The sequence below is a fragment of the Canis lupus genome, chromosome 2, assembly GCF_048164855.1.
Source record: "Canis lupus baileyi chromosome 2, mCanLup2.hap1, whole genome shotgun sequence".
Lineage (NCBI taxonomy): Eukaryota > Metazoa > Chordata > Mammalia > Carnivora > Canidae > Canis > Canis lupus.
Window position 1 is genome coordinate 13,673,395 of NC_132839.1, and position 21,535 is coordinate 13,694,929.

At 37.6% G+C, this 21,535-nt stretch overlaps 1 protein-coding gene across 5 annotated transcripts in view; it reads left to right on the forward strand.

Moving 5' to 3' along the window:
• The first annotated feature begins 3,824 nt into the window (after nt 1-3,824).
• The window catches only part of LIX1 (limb and CNS expressed 1), a 61,404-nt gene continuing 43,693 nt past the window's right edge, over nt 3,825-21,535 (forward strand). Inside the window, exons 1-2 of one of the 5 annotated variants that reach the window (XM_072789806.1) lie at nt 3,825-4,542; nt 6,313-6,458. In XM_072789806.1, the coding sequence (XP_072645907.1) occupies nt 6,377-6,458 (82 nt within the window). In that variant the 5' untranslated portion in view covers nt 3,825-4,542; nt 6,313-6,376. Of the gene's footprint in view, nt 4,543-5,807; nt 6,459-7,194; nt 7,254-12,582; nt 12,717-21,535 lie in introns of those variants that run through there. The other 4 variants (XM_072789825.1, XM_072789835.1, XM_072789795.1 and 1 more) reach the window with 4 other exon arrangements.

Genomic DNA, 21,535 nt, shown 5'->3' on the forward strand with positions numbered 1-21,535 from the left:
AGGCTGGAGGAGGGGCAGAGGGAGGGAGATAGTAGTAGTAGTAGTAGTAGTAGTAGTAGTAGTAGTAGTAGCCCCACTGAGCAGGGAGCTTGGAGCGGGGCTAGATCCCAGGACCCTTGGCATCATGACCTGAGCCAGAGGCAGACACTTAACTGACTGAGCCACTCAGGCACCCTAGTCATGCAACTCTTGATCTAGCGTCATGAGTTCAAGCCCCACATTGGGAATAGACATTATTTTTTTAAAAATTTTTTTTAAATTTAAGAATAATAAAGTGAGTGGGAGGGAGAAATGAGGGAACGTCCGTGTTAGACAATTTATCGAAGGAATCAAACAGAAGCTAAAATGCTGCACAGCCAGCTCAAGTGCTAAGGTTAAGACAGTCTGGGATAGAATATTTTACTAGCGATATAGAGATTATTGATTATCTTATTTTTATTTTAGATATGAGAAAGCATTTTTAGGTCTAAAATTACTTGCCCAAGTCACATGGAGTAATACATAGGGTTGGGAGTGAGTGGAAGGAAAAGATGGAATTGGTACTTACCAGAAAGGCAAAAGGTAGCAAAACCAGAATACTCAAGTGGTTAGAACTTTGTATCCAGCCCAAAGGTCTCTTGTGCAAAGTTACCAAGGTCCACACACTTTGACGTGTCTTCCTGGTATTGTGGAGGTATGAGAGGAGACAGTCCTTACAACCAGGTCCAGATTTTGAGTCCTATCCCCCACAAAATTTCCTCCCTTTTTAGAAAACAGGTTGGTTGGTTTGGTTTTGTTTTTTCCATGATAAGCATTTCATTTTCTCAGAGACCCAAAAAAACCCATCTCAATAGACTAAAGCCTGGAATGGAACACTTCTGTTTTTTTGTGGGGAGGTGGGAAGGGGGCAGGGTGATGGGGTGGAACAGTACTTTTTCCTTGAGCTCAAGGCTCCTGAAGTATCTGGAGAGGATCAGAAGAGTATATTATTCTCGAACTTGGTCTTTCTCTAGTTTTCTTTTTGTGGAAAAATAGGCCCCTTTTCTATACAGTTTTCTATTTCCTTTAAACAAATTTTGAAAAGAAGTATTTCTCCTGTGTCAACAGGATGCATGCTAAGTGCAGTACTCTGGTAGTGACTGCATAGGAAGTGAAATGGAAATTATAGTTTACAGTGTGAAATAGATGGGCACAAGGCTTTTATCTTAATGTAAGCATATCCATAAATATAGCCTGAATTGAATTAAGAGTATACTAATGATGCAATCTTTACAGGAACCTTCATCTAAAATATATGGAGCTATGAAATTACTGGCTTGCTTGAACCTAACATAGCCATCAACTAATCTCAGGCTTAAGTCATTTATTTATAACCAATAAACATTCTTCCTGGATTTGTTTTAATCTAATATTATTAATATTTTTCACAGTCTAGGTTTTCATTTTACTAGGCTCATTACTGTCGCAAAGATTTTAAACAACCCAAGGAACACATACCCCCAGAAACATGACTATCTACTGTTTAAAAAAAAAAGAAGGTAGCTTCAGTTAGTTAGTCTATGTAAACAATGTGTGTTTCATCCCCCCAGAATGGCTTTCCTTTATACAAGACCTCAACTCTTCATTTGAGGAGAGGCTTAAAGACTCAGCTGGAGTTCACACGCCTCTTTTAGGATCAATCTGATCACTCTATAGCCACAACTTGTAATTACACCCAGCAAAATAAACTCCTGTCCTGGACAGCAGGATGTGAGGGTGAGGAGTGTAGCGGGGGTGGTTCATGTGAAAAAATGCAAGGAGAGGGAGAAGAACCAATAATTAGATAAACTTACATGAAAGAAAATTTTGTTATAAAGGCCGGTGGAAAGATTCACTCCAAAAACAAAAACTGTTAAACTATTCTTTTCAAAGTATATATTATGCCAGAAGTCAGCCAGCCACAGTTAAGGTAGTGAGTTCAGTTTTCATAGAACACATATCTAATCACCCAAGGGCTTGGCATCATTATCTCCAGTCTTGTAAATGAACATTCAAGTTTTCTCACCTTTAAATATTTCTGGGTTTATCCTGAAAATTTAACCTGTCAACTAGCAAAACCTCCTCTTGTGAGATCTTTGGCCCCTCAAGTATTTCTTAAAGAATCAATTTTTTATTTCTCTTTCAAGACCAAATACCAAGACAGGGCTGCGTAACTGCTTACTTAAAACAGTCAAGATGACATGGGCTCGTTCAGGCCCCCAAATATATATGTGTATTTATATATAAAACAGAAGGTTTAGGTAAATGGGTATATACTTTGGGTATATACTTTCATTGTGCTTTCTGGTTAAGAATGTTGATTCTGACTGCCCTGACAAGGCTAAAGAGCAGCTTATTAGTAGTTTTATCTGGTAAGGAAGGATATTATTTTAAGAAAGGTTTTTTTTTGTAATATTGTATGCAAATGAGATGTACATTCTTTTAACCAGTAAATGGGATATTAATCAATTTTCTAGTCATCTGTTCATGCAGTTATACAGGTTAGTATTTATGATGATTTCCTAAATGTGAAATATCAGAGTAAAATTGTCTGAGGTAAAGTTACCTTATGTTACCTGGTTCTTCTGCATTTATTTTGTCTCAAGTTGCCTTTCCAAATGACCATAAATACCTTGATTCAAACATCTCATTGGTCCTTTCCCAGTTGAGAGTTAAAGTTGATGCTAACCAGCCATTCATTCTTCCTACCGGTCTCTTCAGCTTCGTTTAGCTGACACTAAACAGTCATTAGTCATTACCTCTGCAAAGTCAGTTTTTTCCTGGCCTTGCCCTTCTTCACCCTCCAACACAGCCCTAGAAACAGTCTTGCTCACAGCCCTGACCCTCTTCTGCCAATCCAGCCCTTAGGCCCTTCTAGCTCCCTTCACTTATCTCCCGTTGGAATTTGGAAGGAGCCACTCTCAATCTTTCCTATTGCTTTTGTAAAGAACACACTCTCTCATTTTATTTAACTGTATCACTTCAATTCTTTGTCATTTTATTTTGTCTTAAGTTGTAAATTTTCAAGTTTCAAAACATTAGCAAGTAAGTGAAGAAATTATTTCAGGAAAGATAATCTTCAAAAATTTCGATTAGTGTCTTCTCGTTCTATCACTTGATTCCTGGGATGAGTAGCTATGACTTGGCTCAGGTTCAGTTACAGCAGGCCTCTTCTATAAGGAGTCTGCATGCCTGCATGCCTGGAATTGTTCACTCACCTACATGCCCATTCTCACGGTTCACCTATTCCAGCCTCCTTCTCTAGGACAGAGCAGATCCTGAAGTGGGGAGGCAAGGAGAAGAATGGAAGCTCTTTTCTGTTTTCAACCAAAGATGATTCTTTGATGCATATATTATGTATTTTAACATTCTGGATGTTATTTCAACTGGTGATCCCCACTTCCTTATCCTTTTTCTACCTGTAATAAGCAACTTAACAAAAATATTACTGGAATGATAGGAATGAATTTTCTTTTCCTTACCAGCAAAGTTATTATTTCTGTAGACTTTTGTAGCATTATACATGTACTGGAGCAAATATACTACTTTGATTTTTTACCTTTTCAGAGTTCTGTACTCCCTGGGAGCTTGGTAAGTATGCTGTTGCCCTGACCCTTCCTCTTTTACCATTGGGTAATAAGTTTTGATTACTAAATATGTCGTTTGGATGCCATTTCTCACACTTCTGTGTAGTATTCTAACAAGTTTTGTAAAGATATCATTTTGGTTTTCGCTGTGGTTAGCTACCCTTGTTTTAATACTTGAATTTTGCTTTTGGCATATGTCTACAGATTGTTGAGGTTGACAGTGAAATCTAGCATGTGAACTGTAGAATCTGTACAAAATAGATATATTACGTAAGGATTTCTCAGGCTTTTCCATCTCCCTCCGGTAATTTCTACATCAAAAGTAGAGAATGGTAAGAAACCACTGAGTTGGTTTTTTAGACTGTGTTACAACAAAACTGTAGGGTGAGAAGTCTTTATGGGTGGACAAGGAAGAAACCGTTAGCAGAGGATTTGGAAAACCGCTGAAGCTTTGGACCTGATTAGAAAGAAGAAACTATACTATCCAAATGGAATGTTGTACGGTCCACCTTTCTAGAATTCTTTTTTCGTTTCTTAAAATATAACTCAGTTAAAGATCATGATATTTTTACAGAATTATTTTTGCAAAGCTGTTTCGGGGTTATCTAAGCAGACTCTTAATTACAGTTTGCTTTCTTTAGAAAAATCATATGGGAGTGGAAGATTAATTTTCTTAACAAATTCTTATTTGGCATTAGTGATAAATATCTTCAAGTTCACCCTATCTTTGAATTTACTGTGGGAATTTACTGTGGTTTGAAGACCAGTCCAACTGTTAGGAAGTAAGTATATAACTTTTCAGAAGACTAGAAAATGTGTAATAATATTTGTGGTCATTTGTAATATAGCTACGGAATCACAGATATTAGATTTGAAAGAAGGCATCCAGTTCAGCCCTCTAATTTTCTAAATGAGGACTCTGAGCCCAGAGACGAATGACTTCTTCAATGTAATACAGGTAACAAAAAATCAAATCTTAAATCTTACTAATATAAAATTCTTACTAATATAAAATTTTTTCCACGACACAACCCAACCAAAATATTTTTATGTACTTCTAGAATTAAGTTGCAGCCCATAAGAAGTCCATTTATTGATTGAAACTCAAGCATCAACCAGTTTTTATATTATCAATCTCATTCCTTTGAGAATTCTTGTTTCTCTAATGGAAACCTTAAATATCCTGGTTTCTAGTTCAGTATCATGCTGGAAATACTTGCATTCATTTATACTTTGTGTCCAATCACTTTATAATAATAGGCTTTTTGTCTACAAACCATATAGTTTCTCTTTTAAATTATAAACTCATGAAAGGCAAAGATACTGATGACTTCCTATTTGGCACAGACCCTGTAAAGGACACTGTGGGACCCTAAATAAATGTCTTATCCTGAAGTGCTACTTCTTTCAAGGTCTTTTTTATTATAATATCATTGCACAATGGGGCAGCCCCATGTCTCTGTTGTGTGTGACATATACTCCCTGTGGACGTTTAGTAAGTAATAGTCATTATGATAAGAATTATCATAAGGCCATTTCTTTTGTTTCCTTTTATTAAGTCCACCCTTCTACCAACTAGCTGAGGAAGCCTATCACATGCAAAACATTTTATATTGTCTTTAAAGGACTGTTTTCAGTCAATCATATAATATAACACCATTATGGAATCTGAAAATTGGAAGGAACATTGGAGAGCACTCTCTTGAGCCAACTCTGGAAAAGTACTTGAAGCAAAAGTAGAGTAGTCCTCAACAAGTCTTCAATAACTAACATAGGTTACAGCCATTAAAATCAGTTCTTCTATATCTGGTATAAATCCTAATTACTACAATGGAATCCCATGACTTATATTTATGTCTCCGGTGGAAAAACTATTTAACCATGTTGTGAGTGGTATGGGAAATAGAGAAATCTATTAAAATCTATTAAGATATTTCAGGTATTTTCAAAAGAACATATTCTTTTGAAAAATATACTTTTGCTTCTCCTGAAAATTTTAATTGAAAGAATTACCATGAAACAAAAAGGAGTGATACCAGATTTCATTAAACTCAATCTTGGGAATGATTGCCTCGAAGATAAATAGGAAAACAAACATTCCCAGGCAAGCCAAAAGACAGTGCACAAGGTTTTACTTGCCACTACCCATCAGAAATTATTATAGCTTGGGTGAGGGGGAAAAAAATTAATCGTGGTTTCCAAAGAGATGCTCCTGAATTCAAATAGAAAGCATAATTTGGTGCCTGGCTATATTCAAAATCTTTATAGCAGCACTTCTTTACCAAAGAAGAACTTAGATTGTATTAATTCTTAACTGGAAATCCTGAGCTGGAAATTCCTTTGTTACTAAGATAACTTCCTTGAGACAAAGAACATTCTTGATTTTATACCTGGGGACAGCACATTTGACGTTGGAGAACCAAAAGAAATTCCCAGGTCAGAAAGCTGTATGCCATTCAGGCAAAATCTGGTTGGAGAGGAAAGCTGGTCCCATGATTAGCGAGCTTCCCCAGCTAGCCTGTAGGTGGGTGTGTTTAACAGAAGGAAGCAATGGGAACCCGCCTGTCAGCCAGCCTTTAGAGCTAATTAGCTCAGCATACAACAAAGATAAGTGAGCCTGGGAGGAGGGCCCCCTGAGGGGTCTTTAGATTCTGGGAAATGTCTGATTGGCAGATGTTAAAAGGGATTCTTTGGTAATCCTGTGCATCAATGAGCTGTACAAATTCAGTCCAGGACTGCAAGAATTCAGGCATGAGGACACTGTGCAGCAGGCTCACACAGGCAGACCCAAGATGGACAGAACCTTGGAATCCCTGAGACACATCATTGCCCAAGTCTTGCCTCACAGAGACCCGGCTTTAGTCTTCAAAGACTGTAAGTACTGAAGGGGAAAAAGTTTTCTGAAAATAGTCCTAAATGTCTAGTCACATCCTATTTAAGTATGATTTCTCCTAAATCTCTGTAGTCGTGTGCTGTGGTCTAAGTGATATTTAACTTGTTCCTGACTTCAGTCAGGAAAATGATTTCATTTCACCTACGAGTATTAGTCGCTGGGTTATTTTGTCAGCGATACATCTTGCTAACCGTTTAGAAGTCTTTTCTAAAATACAAGAGTCTCCTAAGACTTAATGAACTCTTCCAGATGCCTTTTTAAATAAAGCAAGGCTGATTGCTACTGAGATTAAAACTAAAAATAACTTATCTATGATAATAAATATTCTGTATTTGTTAACCTGTTTAATCCTCAGTAACATATATTAACTGTGTTGAATCAAATATTGTGTTTGTTTGAAAATTTTTGTGGCAAACAAACAATAAATCACCAGTGAACTCTTAAATTTTGGTAACAAATTCTAACATTTTAGTTAAAAGGCCAATAAAATTAGAGTCTTCCCACCTTTGCAACACCCCCCCAAAAAAAAAAAATTGAAACAGCTATGGCAAAGTTATTTCAAAATCTTTTTTTCAATGTTTATGAAAAATAATTCGATCAAGCTCTCCAATTCTAGCAATACTATTAAACCATTTGTCATGTAACTTACTTTCTGGAACCAATTTGATTTCCTGCTGCTGCAAAACAGACTATCTTCGTGTTGTATCTTATCTACAGTGAGTTTCATATTACAAAGAGCTTCTGAAATAGAATTTTGCCATGGAACTGCCCAAAAGGTAAAATGCATATGGAATTTTTTTTTCTTCAATAAGTTACAGCTTTCTTTGTGAATCTTGTTATGTTTGTCTCCATCAAAACATCAATGCTTTGGATTTTTGCTCTCTGATTGCTGAATAATGTTAGTTTCCAGATGTCCTTTTAGTTTATATTTCTCATATGTGTGATGAAGAAAAAGAAATGTTAGGCCATTTTATTCTACAAAATATTCTTCTTAGAAATTAAACTGTTACATATATGCCCTTTAATGGCTTAGTTAAAGCACTTTATTTCCTTCTTATCTTCCTTCCTTCTTTCTGTCTTTTTAAATATTGTCTTCAAGCATATGTCAATAGCTATGCTAGACTCATAAAAATCACTCCTCCCCCAATCCAGCCTGGAGTCTATTCAGGTTTAGAGTGTTTCTTTAAGTGAAAAGGGAAGGAAAGAATGTCTTTCTCCTACAATAGCACTGAATTCACCAGTGAAGGGTAAAAGGGCTCTTGACCTGCTCAAAGCTTTGGATAAATTGTATAGAACCAGGGGTCTTATGCTGCTGGTTTGGAGAGTGGAAGCAGTAAAAAGAAATAGAGGAACAATTTTTCCCTGAGTTTCTTGTGAATTTAAGAAATCTAATCTGAAACTATGAGGTCTTCTTTTTGAGCTGAACTAAATCCCAGTAATTATTTACAATTTAGCAGAGAGAATAAAATAGAAGAGGAGTTGAAATAAAGCACACATTATGTTCTGTCATCCAGACCTTTGCAGAAACTCTTTTATATGGAAAGATAAAGAAATGTCTTACTTTATATATTTCATTCATTCACATAGAACCTAAATTTGATCAGATAGCATTGCCCTGGAATGGGCTGTACTCTACAACTGCTTGCCTGGCTTAATAGGTGTGGGTATTAAACGGCTGATCCTCTCCCTTCAGGTGTTTCTAATCTGAGAAATGACTAAATGAAAGTAAGCCAAATGGCAAATTTCTGTACCAGCAGTTTTTATAACACTGAAACACCTAACCACTCAGCATCCTCATGGAGTAAATGGGAACAGGCTTACTCCCTTTCTGGGGCAGGACATCAAAAGTCTGCCTGGGGCTTATGCCATGCCTTGGCAACCTATCGTGCACGTGCCAGAGGTTAGCACATGGACTCATTTTCTTTGGCACACCCATAAGCTGCTGCCACCACACTCATCTTTTACACAGCTTGTAAAAAGCTGCCATCAGTCCTGAAAGGCAGGTTTTGAGCAGCCTCCTCTCTTCCTCGTCGCTCTCGGCCTCTTTCCCCCCACCCCAGTCCAGTCTCTTCCTGCCAGAAGGAAAGAGCTGAGCGCTTGAGTACATCACTGCCAGATCCTTAAGAAAAATTGCTACCTTGCTTTCCTACAAGATGAAAAGCCAATCCAAGAATTTTTAAAACCCAGCACAGTTGAACAAAGGAGCATTAACATATACACAGTCTCTCTCTCTCTCTCTTTCTCTCTCTCTCTCTCTCTCAAAATGTTTTTCTTTATTTTCTCTTCTACAAATGCAAGGGCGGTGTTTTTCTCTTTTCATTCTTTGGAAACACATAATACAAGGGATGTAAAGGATCATTGGATTAATTTTTTTGCCCTCAATGGCTTTTGATTTATTTAAAAACAAGCAATTGTAAATTGAATTTTCTCTTCAAGTTGGTCAGGAAAAGCACCCAGAGAGTTTTCTGGTCTGAGACTGATACACATGGGGATAGTTATATTCATTTAAGGAAATATCATTTGGATGCTTTTCTCAGCCAAGGAGGCCCTCCAAGTGGCTTGTTGCAATGCATTAAGTCTCTTATTTGTTTTAGACAAGGTGTTCATCTGGCAAGAGCTGTGCTTTTTTTATTTTCTTTCCTGGACAGAAATGAATTCCATAACAATTTTTTGCTTTTTTTCCAGAACTATTTCACATTTCAAATGAAAAGTAATGGAAATAAGGTGGGCTCTCCATTTGGAATTTGCTCATCTAAGCTGACCCTGGACTGTTCTCCACTATCTAAATGTCTCAAAGTTATAACAAGTAATGCTTAGAGTCTCCAAACCAACAGACAGAATTTCTTTGCAGGGAAATTAAGGCATCTCTCCATGTTGCCTTTCATTTCTGGCTTGTTCAGCATCCAATTTCTTTTTGCTTGCCAAGTGTCACAATCAAAGATGAGCTATCCTAAAAACAGCCCTTGTCAATTCTTTTGAAAGTGTGTGGGTGAGCTTACTATTTGTTTGCCACCACTTGACAGTTCCTCATGTGCTTTCTCAAAGGAAATCCACATGATTTCAAGATGGCTGCACTTTCAGATTCTACTCTAAGTTAACTCTTCACATGACAAGAGCATAAAATGTTTATCTGCCATCTTTGGGCTTGCCCTTTATCCATTCACGGTAATGCTAAGATATCAAGTCCTCATCATGTGATGACAGACACTCTGCAAGGACATTTTTTCGCAGCAAACCAGTAATGTAGGTACTATTGTTATTTGTAGGTGAGGAAACTGAAGCTCCTGGAAGTTAAAGTTGCTTCCCCAAGGTCACATGGTTAATGAGTGATAGAGCCAGAATTCAAAGGCCTATTCCAATTCCTCACCTTTAGCCACTACAAAACATTACCTCTCAGAAGTCTTACATTACCATGGCATTTATACTGTCATGGGAAAATGGAGTGGGTGGAGAGGGGATTGAAATGAACTCCTCTGGGAGTATGGAGGGAGCCCATTAAATATGCACATCTGTAAAACAAAAAGTTAAAAAAATAAAATAAAATGCACATCTGAGCAGGAATGTGACAGCAGGGTCGGAGGGGAAGAGTGTTTTTGTGGAGAAAGAAGAGCTTGTCCAAAGACATATCAGGCAATACAAGAACAGTGCATTGGGGAGGTGGAGACAAGGCTGTAAAGGCAGGTGAAATCATGCAGAAGTGCAGGCATCAGGTAGCCATTATAGTTAATGATGATGCTAGATTAGTTCTGTAAGTTTATGGCCTTACGTTGCATTGGGAAAAATATTATATTGACATCCATTGGAGGTACACTTCCTGATACTAAGTTAGGGAGAGTTGCAGCTTTTTCAATAGAAAAAAAATCCTCTTGTCCTCTTGCCCATTCACACAGGATGCAAAATTTGCAAATGTAAACATGCTTGTAGTGAGAAATCACTTTGATTAACTGAAAGTCAAAGTACAAGGCAAACTTTCTTAAAACATATTGATAAAAAACGATCTTAGTCATCACTGAAGCCTTGAGAATCTGTGGTTTCCAGCACTGACTGATAAAATGGCATTAAGTTTCATTAATATGTTATTCCAAGTTTCATAATGAAAAAGTGAGAAGAAACCTTTACTGAACATTGCACAATTAGAAGCAAATTTCTCACATATTTGAGGTGCATTACCTTCCATTTGGGAAATATTTTTCTGCATGAAAGGTTTTATTTATATCAGATAGGTGAATACTTCAAAAAGTACACTTTTACCCTTTGGAAAAATTGGACCAGACTATAAAGCTATTAAAAACATCTTAGTAATCATGAATCTGGCCGTATGCAACCCAAAAGAGCAAAAATCCTCAGGAGTAAAGTATTTTCTCCATTGCATGCTTTTTAGTGTAGTTATCTGAAATCTATAAATTTGATGATACATTTATGGTTTTTGCACTTCACAGAAAGGAATGGAGTAGGAGGTAAGGGATGAAGGTACTTGCAGAGTAAAATCTACACATACTACATTCCACTATATAAAGTGTGCCTAAAAGAATATAGTTAAGAAAAAGAAAAAGAAAAAAACAACCCTCCACTGCTCACTAGCTTATTGTGGATTTACAACAGCATCTTAATTACAATAATTTGAACTCTGATAATTTTAGCATCTAAACTGTGAACATCCATTCTACTGAAGGGTTATTCAAGCACTAGTTTTCCTGAATTACAGGATACAACTAGTTTTTTTTTTTTTTAAGATTTTATTTATTGATTCATAAGAGACACACAGAGAGAGAGGCAGAGACATAGGCAGAGGGAGAAGTAGGCTCCATGCAGGGGGCCTGATGTGGGACTCCATCCTGGGATCCCAAGGTCACACCCTGAGCCAATGGTAGACCGTCAACTGCTAAGCCACCCAGGCATCCCAGCTAGTTTTAATTATACTAAGAGACAAATGCAGATTTCAGTTCAGCTGTTAGTGGTAGAAGCCCTGTTCTCTAATCCTTTTTTTCAGTTTATATATATAGTAGATTTAAATACTGAAAGTCTCAGCCCCAGAGGAAAATTTTTCAAAGTAGAAAAAAAAAAAAAAAAAGTGGCCTCTTGATCACTTAATGACCATTTGTCCTAATACATTTATTTTTTAATATGTAAGTAATCTTTAACAAATCAAAATAAGCTATGATCAACATTCAACCTGTGATCAAATCTAGTCCTTCTTCATGGTCTACTGTCTCATCTCACCATAGACTTTTTTTTAACAGTTAAGATTTGTTAGCCTGATCTCAACTTTAACAACTTCTGAAACTCATGTGTTAAGTTACAGCCATAATAGGATACAGCTGCACAAGGGTGAGTTTCGAAGTCATGATTTTTCTGTTTAAATGATACGGTTTTACTGATTATGTGCTACAGATTGATTTAAGAAATGTAAGACAACTTTAGAAGCCTTTCATAAAAGAATCTTCTGTATTTAATACATTTCATATTGAAGTTTTAACCCCAAAGGCTCTTATTTCTTTTCCTCCATGTTCAAATGCTCATGTAAGTTTAGTCTGTCAAGGTAGTTAAAGCAATCTTATTTTAAAGAAAATGGGGAAAAAAAATCTTATTGGAAGTTTAATATTGAGCAAATAGTAAATTATTATACTCTCTGTTGTTCTCTGTATTCTTTCTCTATTGTCCATGGAATGGAATTTGAATTATGGTTTCACCTTTTTTTTTTTCCTCTTGCCGCGATGATAATCAGTTGATCCCTATTTTGATCTCATCCCATTAGGCAGCAGTGGGAACCCATCATTTAGTCACCACTCCTTTGGCACTCATGGCCTGTGCTATGTAGTTTACATTTCTCTTGTGCATTATGAGTTATAGCTTTGCTGGCACGTTTTTGTCCACATCTAAGTTGCAAGTCTCAGGAAGGCAAAGCCATATCTTGCCCTCCGATGTGCCCTCCCACAGGGTCAGTCACCTAGCAGGTGCACAAAAGACATTTTTTGGTTGCTAATTGGTTGGTTTTCTCCCGCATGGAAAGGGAGGAAGATTTTTCCTATTGTAGAGTATTCTCCTTTACTATAAAATAAACTGTACTTTATAAAACATCATCCACTGCCACAGCTTAACTGCATGCAGGATTAAACTGACAGCCAGATGTCAGAATGGAGGATGGAGAGGAAGGAGGAGGATGAAGGAAGAAGAGGTTCTGGAAATAAACACAGCCACCTCAGATAACTTCTCCAGAGCACTGTCTTGGGTTGGTCAAGGTAGAGTACCCCAAATCATTCCATACGCCATAATTGGCACAGTAATTCAGATTGCCAATCCTTATATTCATCCTTAGGGTTTAACCTCAACTTTGGTCACCAAAGGTCATACAACATGCCTTTTTTTTTTTTTAAGTTTTTATTTATTTATTCATGAGAGACACAGAGAGAGAGAGGCAGAGACCCAGGCAGAGGCAGAAGCAGGCTCCCTACAGGGAGCCCAATGTGGGACTCAATCCTGGGTCTCCAGGATCATGCCCTGGACGGAAGGCGGCGCTAAACCGCTGAGCCACCCGGGCTGCCCCACAACATGCTTTTTGGGGTGAAACTCTATGCCTTGAACTTGTGCATAAACCCTAGTTAGATAGCTATTGCAGAGTTGCTTTCTTATAATGACTATTCCTAAGGAGAGTACACTGTATGCCTAAAGCCACATTTGCACAGATTGGCCATTTTAACTAAACAGAATTGGTCAGCAAAGCAACCAGTGTTTGCCTTTTTTTTTTTTTTTAATCTTTGATTGGTTATCTCAAATCAACAGTCCTACAAAGTCTCCTGAATACAATGTAATGTCAGTGCCTGATGGAACATAGGAAAGAGATATACATCCTAGTTGGTTAAATAGAGTACATCAGGTTTTTATTTTATGTAGCTTTTGTGATTGGATGACATCATCTGACCATGGTGCATGCATAAAACACACATGGGAACTCAGGCAGGATGCTGATGCTGATGCTGTTTAATTCTGGTATTCTTAATTATCTATTTTAATTTGTAATTCCTTCTTGCTCCTTCATATTCTCTCCCCTTTGCCTTCTTTAAAAAAATTACCCAGTACTTCCAAAGATATAAAAAATAAATGTCATTTAAATTTCTTCCCAAATGATTTACAGTTTAGCAATTTTAAATTTTGAAGGTGAAAATTAAACCAAGAAGAATGAGATACTTTTTGCACATTTTGAACAATCTCTCAAGAGGTTAACTTTGTAAAACAACCCAAAGGATCATAATTCACTCAAGAAACATATTCAGGGAAGAGCATGGAACAGAGAAGAAGAAAAGAAAAAGCAAACAAAAGGAGAAACACAACCAGTTTCCCAGCTGCTGAAGGAGCTAGGTGCTGACTCTGGAGCATTACTAAAAGAATGTTCCTCCCCTGGGAACAAAGTAAGACTCCAAACTGTCTCAAGCCTGCAGTATAGCTGTAGCTATCTTTGAAAGTGTCTACACATAAGAAAAAGGGGCCCAAGATTCCTACAAGTTGTACCCAATCTGAAACACAAGCTGTGTCAGCAAGATTCTGTTTGCTGGATCAAAACCTAATAGGGCCTGAAGATGGTTATAAATGATTAGACAACTAGGTCTGTTATCAGTGTCCTAGATTTTACCAAGCCAGCCACAAGACCCAAAGGTACTTACTCCATTTTACAACCCATTTGGCATGAGTCATAAATTGGCATCACACCTTGAGCTTGCCCCTTAAGTTACTTGGGGGTCCTTTTTCTATTTTTCCTCAAAAAAAAAAAAAAATCTAGGAAATCACATTTGGCAAGAGAAAGTTGTACATGATCGAATTGTTAGAATCGAAAATACTAATTAACTTTATTTTAAAATATCACCTGCTAAGGCTAATTTAATTAAAGATTATATTAAAATATTGCATAACATAAATCCATCTGTTTGGAGGAGGAGAATCAATTTGAAAATAAGTTAATCATCTTGAAAGCCTCTTAATGATTTATCCGTAAATGGAAGCCTTTCCAATTTGTCTTTAACTGTTTTGGCAAAGGGTATTTTACCCGGCTAGAATTTTTCTCGTAAGGCAAAAAGAAAGTGGTTCTTTTTTTTCTGATAGATTTATAACATACTTTTAAGAGCCCTTTTGCTGACAAATGACTGTCCCCCATTCAGGACTTATTTCATATTAGGTAATTGAACTAGGCAATGAACTATAATGTCTCTATTTTCCTGAAGCATAAGCAGTCATTAAACATTAATTTTAAATAAAAGTTAGCTCCTCTCCTTTCTGCTAAGAGCAGTTCTATTGTCTTTAGCATCCATTAGAAAGTGAATAATTTGGACAAACATCCCTATTTCCAGATTATCAGATGTAGCATTTCATCCCTTTGTTTTCTGGCTATTATGAAGCTTTGACTTTACTAGTGAATAATATCAAAAAGAGCCTTCTCTTTTTTCGTCTCTGAACTCTTTACATATTTTGGAAATAAATAGCACAATGTGTACAATTAGGGAATTTTCAGATGTGCAGACTTTTTTAGAATGTTTAATGATATGGTTTCTAATCCAGGAACAGACAGTTTCAAAGATGCAATATGCAAGCATATAATCATGCCTTGTCCATTCTTCCTTCACTTTCTTTAACCACAAATAATAGCTAACACTCTCATGGCTTACTATGTGTGAAGCTTTATTCTGAGCATTTTCCATTTAAGCTTTACAGAAACTCTGTGTGGTTAAATCCTGCATTTTACAGATAGAACTGGAGCAGTTAGGTAGATATCTTACAGTGGTACAGACAGGATTCCAACCCAGGAATTATGGCTCCAGTTTTCATACTTTTAACTACTAAGTAAATTGTCTACTGGTTGATAAAAGGTAAAGAGACAAGACACAGTATGCATGGTACTGTGTTTGAACCAGTGACTGTATTGAGGACTCTTCTATAACATACTTTATAATCCATGGGCATTTACATTCTGTATATCCGAGAATGCCTTTATGAAAACATAAATCATCTGTCCCTATTGGCATCTTTATCATATCCAATCCATGAAAATGAAAAGCTCTGAATTTGTTGGATAAAAGCCCTCTGAGTATCCAGTTATTGAGGATCTTGTCTGAAGGGGCTTTATACTCCTTCTAGGCAGCGAAATGAGCCCCCTTGCTTGTCACATCCCCTATCCATTTCTCATAAATTTTTATGCCCAAACCCCTCCCAGAAACTTTCTCCTTGGGGTCACCCAGCTCTATAAGAGCAGCCATACATTCTCTCCAAGTGTCTGGGCCCTGCCTCTTGGATGGAGCACCATAAGCAGCACAGCACCTTAGGCAAAGGCAAAGGGCAAGGGACTCTGTGTTCCTGCCATTCTTACCCACGCAGGTACAGCTAGGGCACTAGGACAGTGGGGTTGATTTCCAGTTATTAAAAGAAGCTAAGTCTCCTTACTCTGTCTCCTGTCAAATCATACTTCTCTCCTATGCTGCCTTCACTTAATTCCTTGGCTGAGGCATTATTATTTTTCTTATTCATTTTGTCAAGAGAACACAACTTCTCTCTCATGACGGTCTAGAACTTAATCTTCTGAAGTGGATCAGCTTAGGCCTTCCTCCAGGGTAGATTTTTCCTGACCTTTTCAGCCTACATTCATCTACTTTTCCTCCTGTATTGATTTAATTATTGTCCCATAAGTTTTTAGGTTTTAAATATTGCTTTAAAAATCATCTCTGTTTGGGACACCTGGGTGGCTCAGTGGTTGAGCATCGTCTGCCTTTGACTCAGAGCGTGATCCCGGGTCCTGGGATCGAGTCCCACATTAGGCTTCCCACTGGGAGCCTGCTTCTCCCTATGCCTCTCTCTGTGTGTCTCTGATGAATAAATAAATAAAGTCTTTAAAAAAGATCATCTCTGTTCTACAATGTAGCACTCTAATATTTTATTTACTAATTATATTATTTCTGCAATCAAATTGTAGATTTGTATGGGAAGAAGCCTGTTTTGAACTTCTTTTTTTACTCCATATCATCAAGGTCAGGGTCATCTGATAAACCATGCCAGTGCCACAATGTTAGTTAATTATGGTGTTCTGTTCCACTAATCACAGAAACTACTTTCAAATCCTTTTCAACATCCTATTCCAGGCAGTCAAATAAATTGATTAGGGTTGGCACTCCAAGACAAAATTACTTACCATCTCCATTCAGGATTTTCCTAAATCCTAGTTTTTATGATGGTAAAGACCTAGCTAGAAGTGACAATCATATGTCTACTCTAACCAGGCTTGATCTTTCTGCACCTACTCCACCATCCCCAGCATGGCTGTTACCACCACTTCCATGCTGTTTGAATTCCACAGTGGGGTATATGTGAAACCTCCTATTCAAGAAGGAAGTCTCAACCTCTCCAGGAATCATAGTGACTTCACTTACCTTCTATACATTTATTCAGTTGCACCCCAATGGTTCAGAAATGTAGAGTTTTCTTATATTCCAAGTGAATTCAATGATTGTTTCTAGGTAGATAGCCCTGTGCTGGGTACCAAGGAAACTAGAGAGAAAAAAGAACCAGAGTCCCTGCCCTCCAGATTCTCACAGTCTGCTGTGAGTTAAATAACAGAAAACTGTATGCTGTAAGATGAATTGTTATCATAAGGCATTTCATTCCTCTGGCTAGAAAGAAGTCCAGCCAAGTCTGACTTGATCAATTTAGCCTGGAACACCACATCCATTTCATTAGCATGGTTTAGAGGAGATTAAGTGCTAAGACACATGACCACTAATGGAATGAGAGCTCAGCAAAGGAGATTCATGTGGGCTGGAACCAGTGAGTAAGGCATGATGGAGTAGGTGGTATTTCCTCTAAAGTATGGTAGTAAGTTCGATGGATAGAGGGGAGGGGCAGAAACAATACTCCTGAGAGAACTTGAGCCAAGACAGAGGTAAAAAAATAAATAAATAAATAAGCATTCTATGTTCAGGGACAAGTAAAGACACTGCTTTGCTGAAGTTGATTGAGGATTTCTGGAGAGAGAATCAAAGGTTGGATGGTCAAGGTATTCCACATTGTTGGATGTCTTCACTGGTCCATTGCCTCTGTGAAAGCCTTAATACTCATCTTTTTATAATCAAAAATAAAGCTTGAGGTAGGGAAAAATGAAAATCTCATTGACGAGAGGTTTTCTTATGGATCGAATTACCATTCTCAGAACTCTGCCACATTCAAATTTCAAATAGTCACCAGGAAAGTAACTACACTAATGCCTGTAAACTATTTTGTAAATTGTCTTGTTGATATACAAAATATTCAAAACTGCTAAAGAGGTTTGTGTTAGCTCAAGCTACTGCAACAAAATACCATAGACTGGGTGGCTTACGCAACAGGAATTTATTTTCTCACAGTTCTGAAGATGGGGGAAGTCCAAGATCAAGTTGTCAGCATATCTGGTTCCTAATAGACCTCTTCCTGGCTTGCAGATGGCTGCCTTCTTGCTGTATATTCACATGGACCCTGTGTGTCTGTCTGTTTTTTATAAGGGCACTAATCCCATCATGGGGGCCCCAGCTTCATGATCTCATCTAATTACCTCCCAAAGTCTCCACTTTCTAATACCATCATCCTAGAGATTAGGGCTTCAACATATGAATGGAGGGGTGGTGTGGTGTGGTGGAGCGGAGAGGTAGGAGGCACAAATATTTAGTCCGTATCAGGATTAATCTCTTCTGTCTGAGAAAGCAATTTGGGGCATTACAATGGGTTAAGAAATTTGATGTGCAAAGTAAATTCAGAGGTTAAATTGCTTTCTTTACTCTCAGATATTATAAACTGATAAAAGTCACAAGGACGAACCAGATTTCATGTTGTTATTCTTAGGATCTTCCCAACAATTCGCTCTCCTTCTATGTCCTCCCACATCCCTATTCTCAGCCACTTGATATTTTATTTCTTTGTAGTAATTTTACCAATTTAACATTAGTTACCTTGATAAAGATAACACTAGATAACCTGTGGGTGTTAAACCCTCAACTAGGAGGGCTGTTCAGCTTGTCCTGAATCCAACATCAGGCAAATTGTTAGCCACTTGCTTTCCTCCCAGTTTCCACCTGAGGATGCATTACTTCTCTCCTGTTGTATCCAAATTCACTATGGATGACAAATTTATCTTGTCGTGGCTGTGGATAAAGCCTTTTTTCTTTAGTCTCCATTAAGACAAAATAGAAACTTTATAAAAAGAATTTTACTAAACTTTGAGAGAACTAATGCATAACCAAAAAGGATATGTTCTGAACTATAGCTTCTTCATGTTAAGGTGGAAAGCACAATCAAACAGAGTCTCGACCTTGACTTTTGCTCATGGCTCTCTGCCTAGGAAGGCTGTCTAAGACCCCCTCAGTCTTTGTCATTCCCTTTTGCTCTTCCCGTTTCTCCCCTTTCTCTCCTCTCGTCATCTTTACTTGAAGGGAGGGACTAGATAGAAGGCCCAGTCATAGCCCTCTCTGGGGCACGTAATCGGTGGGTATTTACACCATTGCTTTAAACCAGAGCAAAGTGTTGGCTGAAGATTGGTCATCAGGATACCCGTTCACATGGGGAGAGACTACTCATTCTATAGGGCAGCTCCAAGATAGAAATATGTCATATCACTTGTATGAAAAAATACAAATATTGGCCTTTATTTGACTTTGTCAAGAACAAGTGTCCAAAAAAATGGCCCCTGGGAAAACATAGGTGAAGTAATTCTTTTGCCAACAGCCTCACAAATGCAGCTTATCTCTTATACTTTGAAAATATTCAAATACCCCACTAATTTTATTATGCACCTACCATATTCCAGACACTGGGGAAAATGATATAATTCTTCTCCTAAAGAGCACTGTCTCCAGTAGAGGTAGATGCACATGAAAACAACTTGAATTCTGTCATAATTAGAGAATGTCTTTGAATGAACAAAGAGCATGGACTATACACTCAAACAGCAGTAGGTTAAAAATTCCAGCTCTAAGACTTTGTAGCTTTGTGATTATACCTTGAGAATCTTTAATTTCTAATCTTTAAGTTGTGGATTATGATACCAATTTCTAGGGGATGTTGTAAAGATTAAGTGGGAAAAATGCATAGTTCCTGAAATATAGTAGGTACATAGTAAAGGAAATGAGAATAAGGACTTCTTCCTACAACAAGACTTCTCAAACTTTATTGCATATCAGATTGCCTGAGAATGTTGTTAAAAATACAGATTCTGATTCAATAGGGATAGGACCTGAGATCCTGCATTTCTAACAAGTCCCCAAGTGATATCCAGGCTGCCTCTTAGAGGACTGTAGTTTCCATAGCAAGGTTTAGTGAGTATTTTGTTTTTGTTTTTATTTTTAAGTAGCTGATCCTGAAGGTGAATCTCAAAAGATGAATAGGCCATCCAGGAAGACAACAGTCAGTGGAGAAAGGGGCATTCTAAGTGTAGTAATGGAAGTAAAAAGCTTGCCAGTAGCATAAAAAGCATAGGATTATTTGGGGCCTGGAAGGTGGCTTGAGGAGAGAAGTGTGGAATGAGACAGTGTATCAACCATAGGGTCGTCTATGCATTGCCAAGGAGTCATTTATCTTGTAGGTAATGAAGAACTCACAGAAGGATTTTAAGATGTGAGTGATTTGATGAGCTATGTGATTTAGAAGATTACTCAGGAAACAATAGGAGGATGGGTTGGATAGGCGAATAATGGAAGCAGGAGGATATTGTTGCATACTTAGTGAGATATGAACCAAGACAGCAATGGCAGTACAAATTGAGAGGAAGTAAGGACTATGAGAAACATTAGAATATGGAATTAATAAAACTTGGACATTTGTTAGGAAGGAAAGAGCATGATATGAAATTTAAGGTTTCTGCCTAGTTTCTAATTAGATGACTGGGTAGGTGCTAATATTACTTTCTAAGTAATTCAGTAATTTCTTTATGGCAAAGAAAGAAAATGAGTTGAGTTTGGGAAATGATGAATTCATGTCACATATAACAAGGAAGTATCTATTAATAAAGTTGGAGTTATAGGAGAATAGTGTGAGAACTCTCAGGCTATATTATGGTAGATGGAGTCATGGAGATAGGTTCTGTCATTTAAGGAGAATGGTAGAAAGAGAACAAGAAAAGACAAAGACAAGATTTTTATTCAAATCAACGTGAGGGGTAAGCAGAGGAAGAGACCCACAAAAAAAAAATTGAGAGGAAACAATTAGAAACAGAAAAGCAGAATCAGTACAAATACTGTCAGAAAAGCCTAGAGATATGAGAGCTTCTAGAGGAAACTGATCAACTGTGTAAAAATGAAGTTAGAGGTCAAATACATAAGGACTGAAAATTAGGAATTGGTGATATTTGCCAGAGCAGTTTCAGTGGAATAAAGTATAGAAGAAAGTCAGATTATGGAGGGCTAAAAATGAATGGAAGATAAGGAAGCAGAGCAAGTAATATAAAATATTCTTTCTAGCAGCCTCACTACAATAGGAAAATATTTAATAACTAGTAGCCCAAAATAGTCCCAAGGTTGAATGTTTCATTTAATTGATGAATGGATTTATTGATTCATTTATTTGTTCTCTTGAGCATACTATGGCTACTGAGAAGATATGAATAAAGAGGAAACTTTTAAGAATAGGAGGTGAAGGGAATCCCTGGGTGGCTCAGTGGTTTAGCGCCTGCCTTTGGCCCAGGGCGTGATCCTGGAGACCCAGGATCAAGTCCTGCATCAGGCTCCCTGCATAGAGCCTGCTTCTCCCTCTGCCTATGTCTCTGCCTCTGTGTGTGTGTGTGTGTCTCTCATGAATAAATAAATTAAATCTTAAAAAAAAAAAAAGAATAGGAGGTGAAGAGAATAATTACTAGAACAATGCCATTTGATACTGGTAGAAATAATGTGGAGCTGGACACTTGCGCAGGTGGGTCACTAGAGGTGGGGATGGATATCACATACTTGGTAGCCCACATTTGTTGCAAAATAAGGAAGGCAGGATCATTGGCTGAGCACTGAAGTGCAACTGCAGCTAAGGACTAAACTGCGTAATGTGGCTTCTCTTGGGTGCTTTTCTTCAG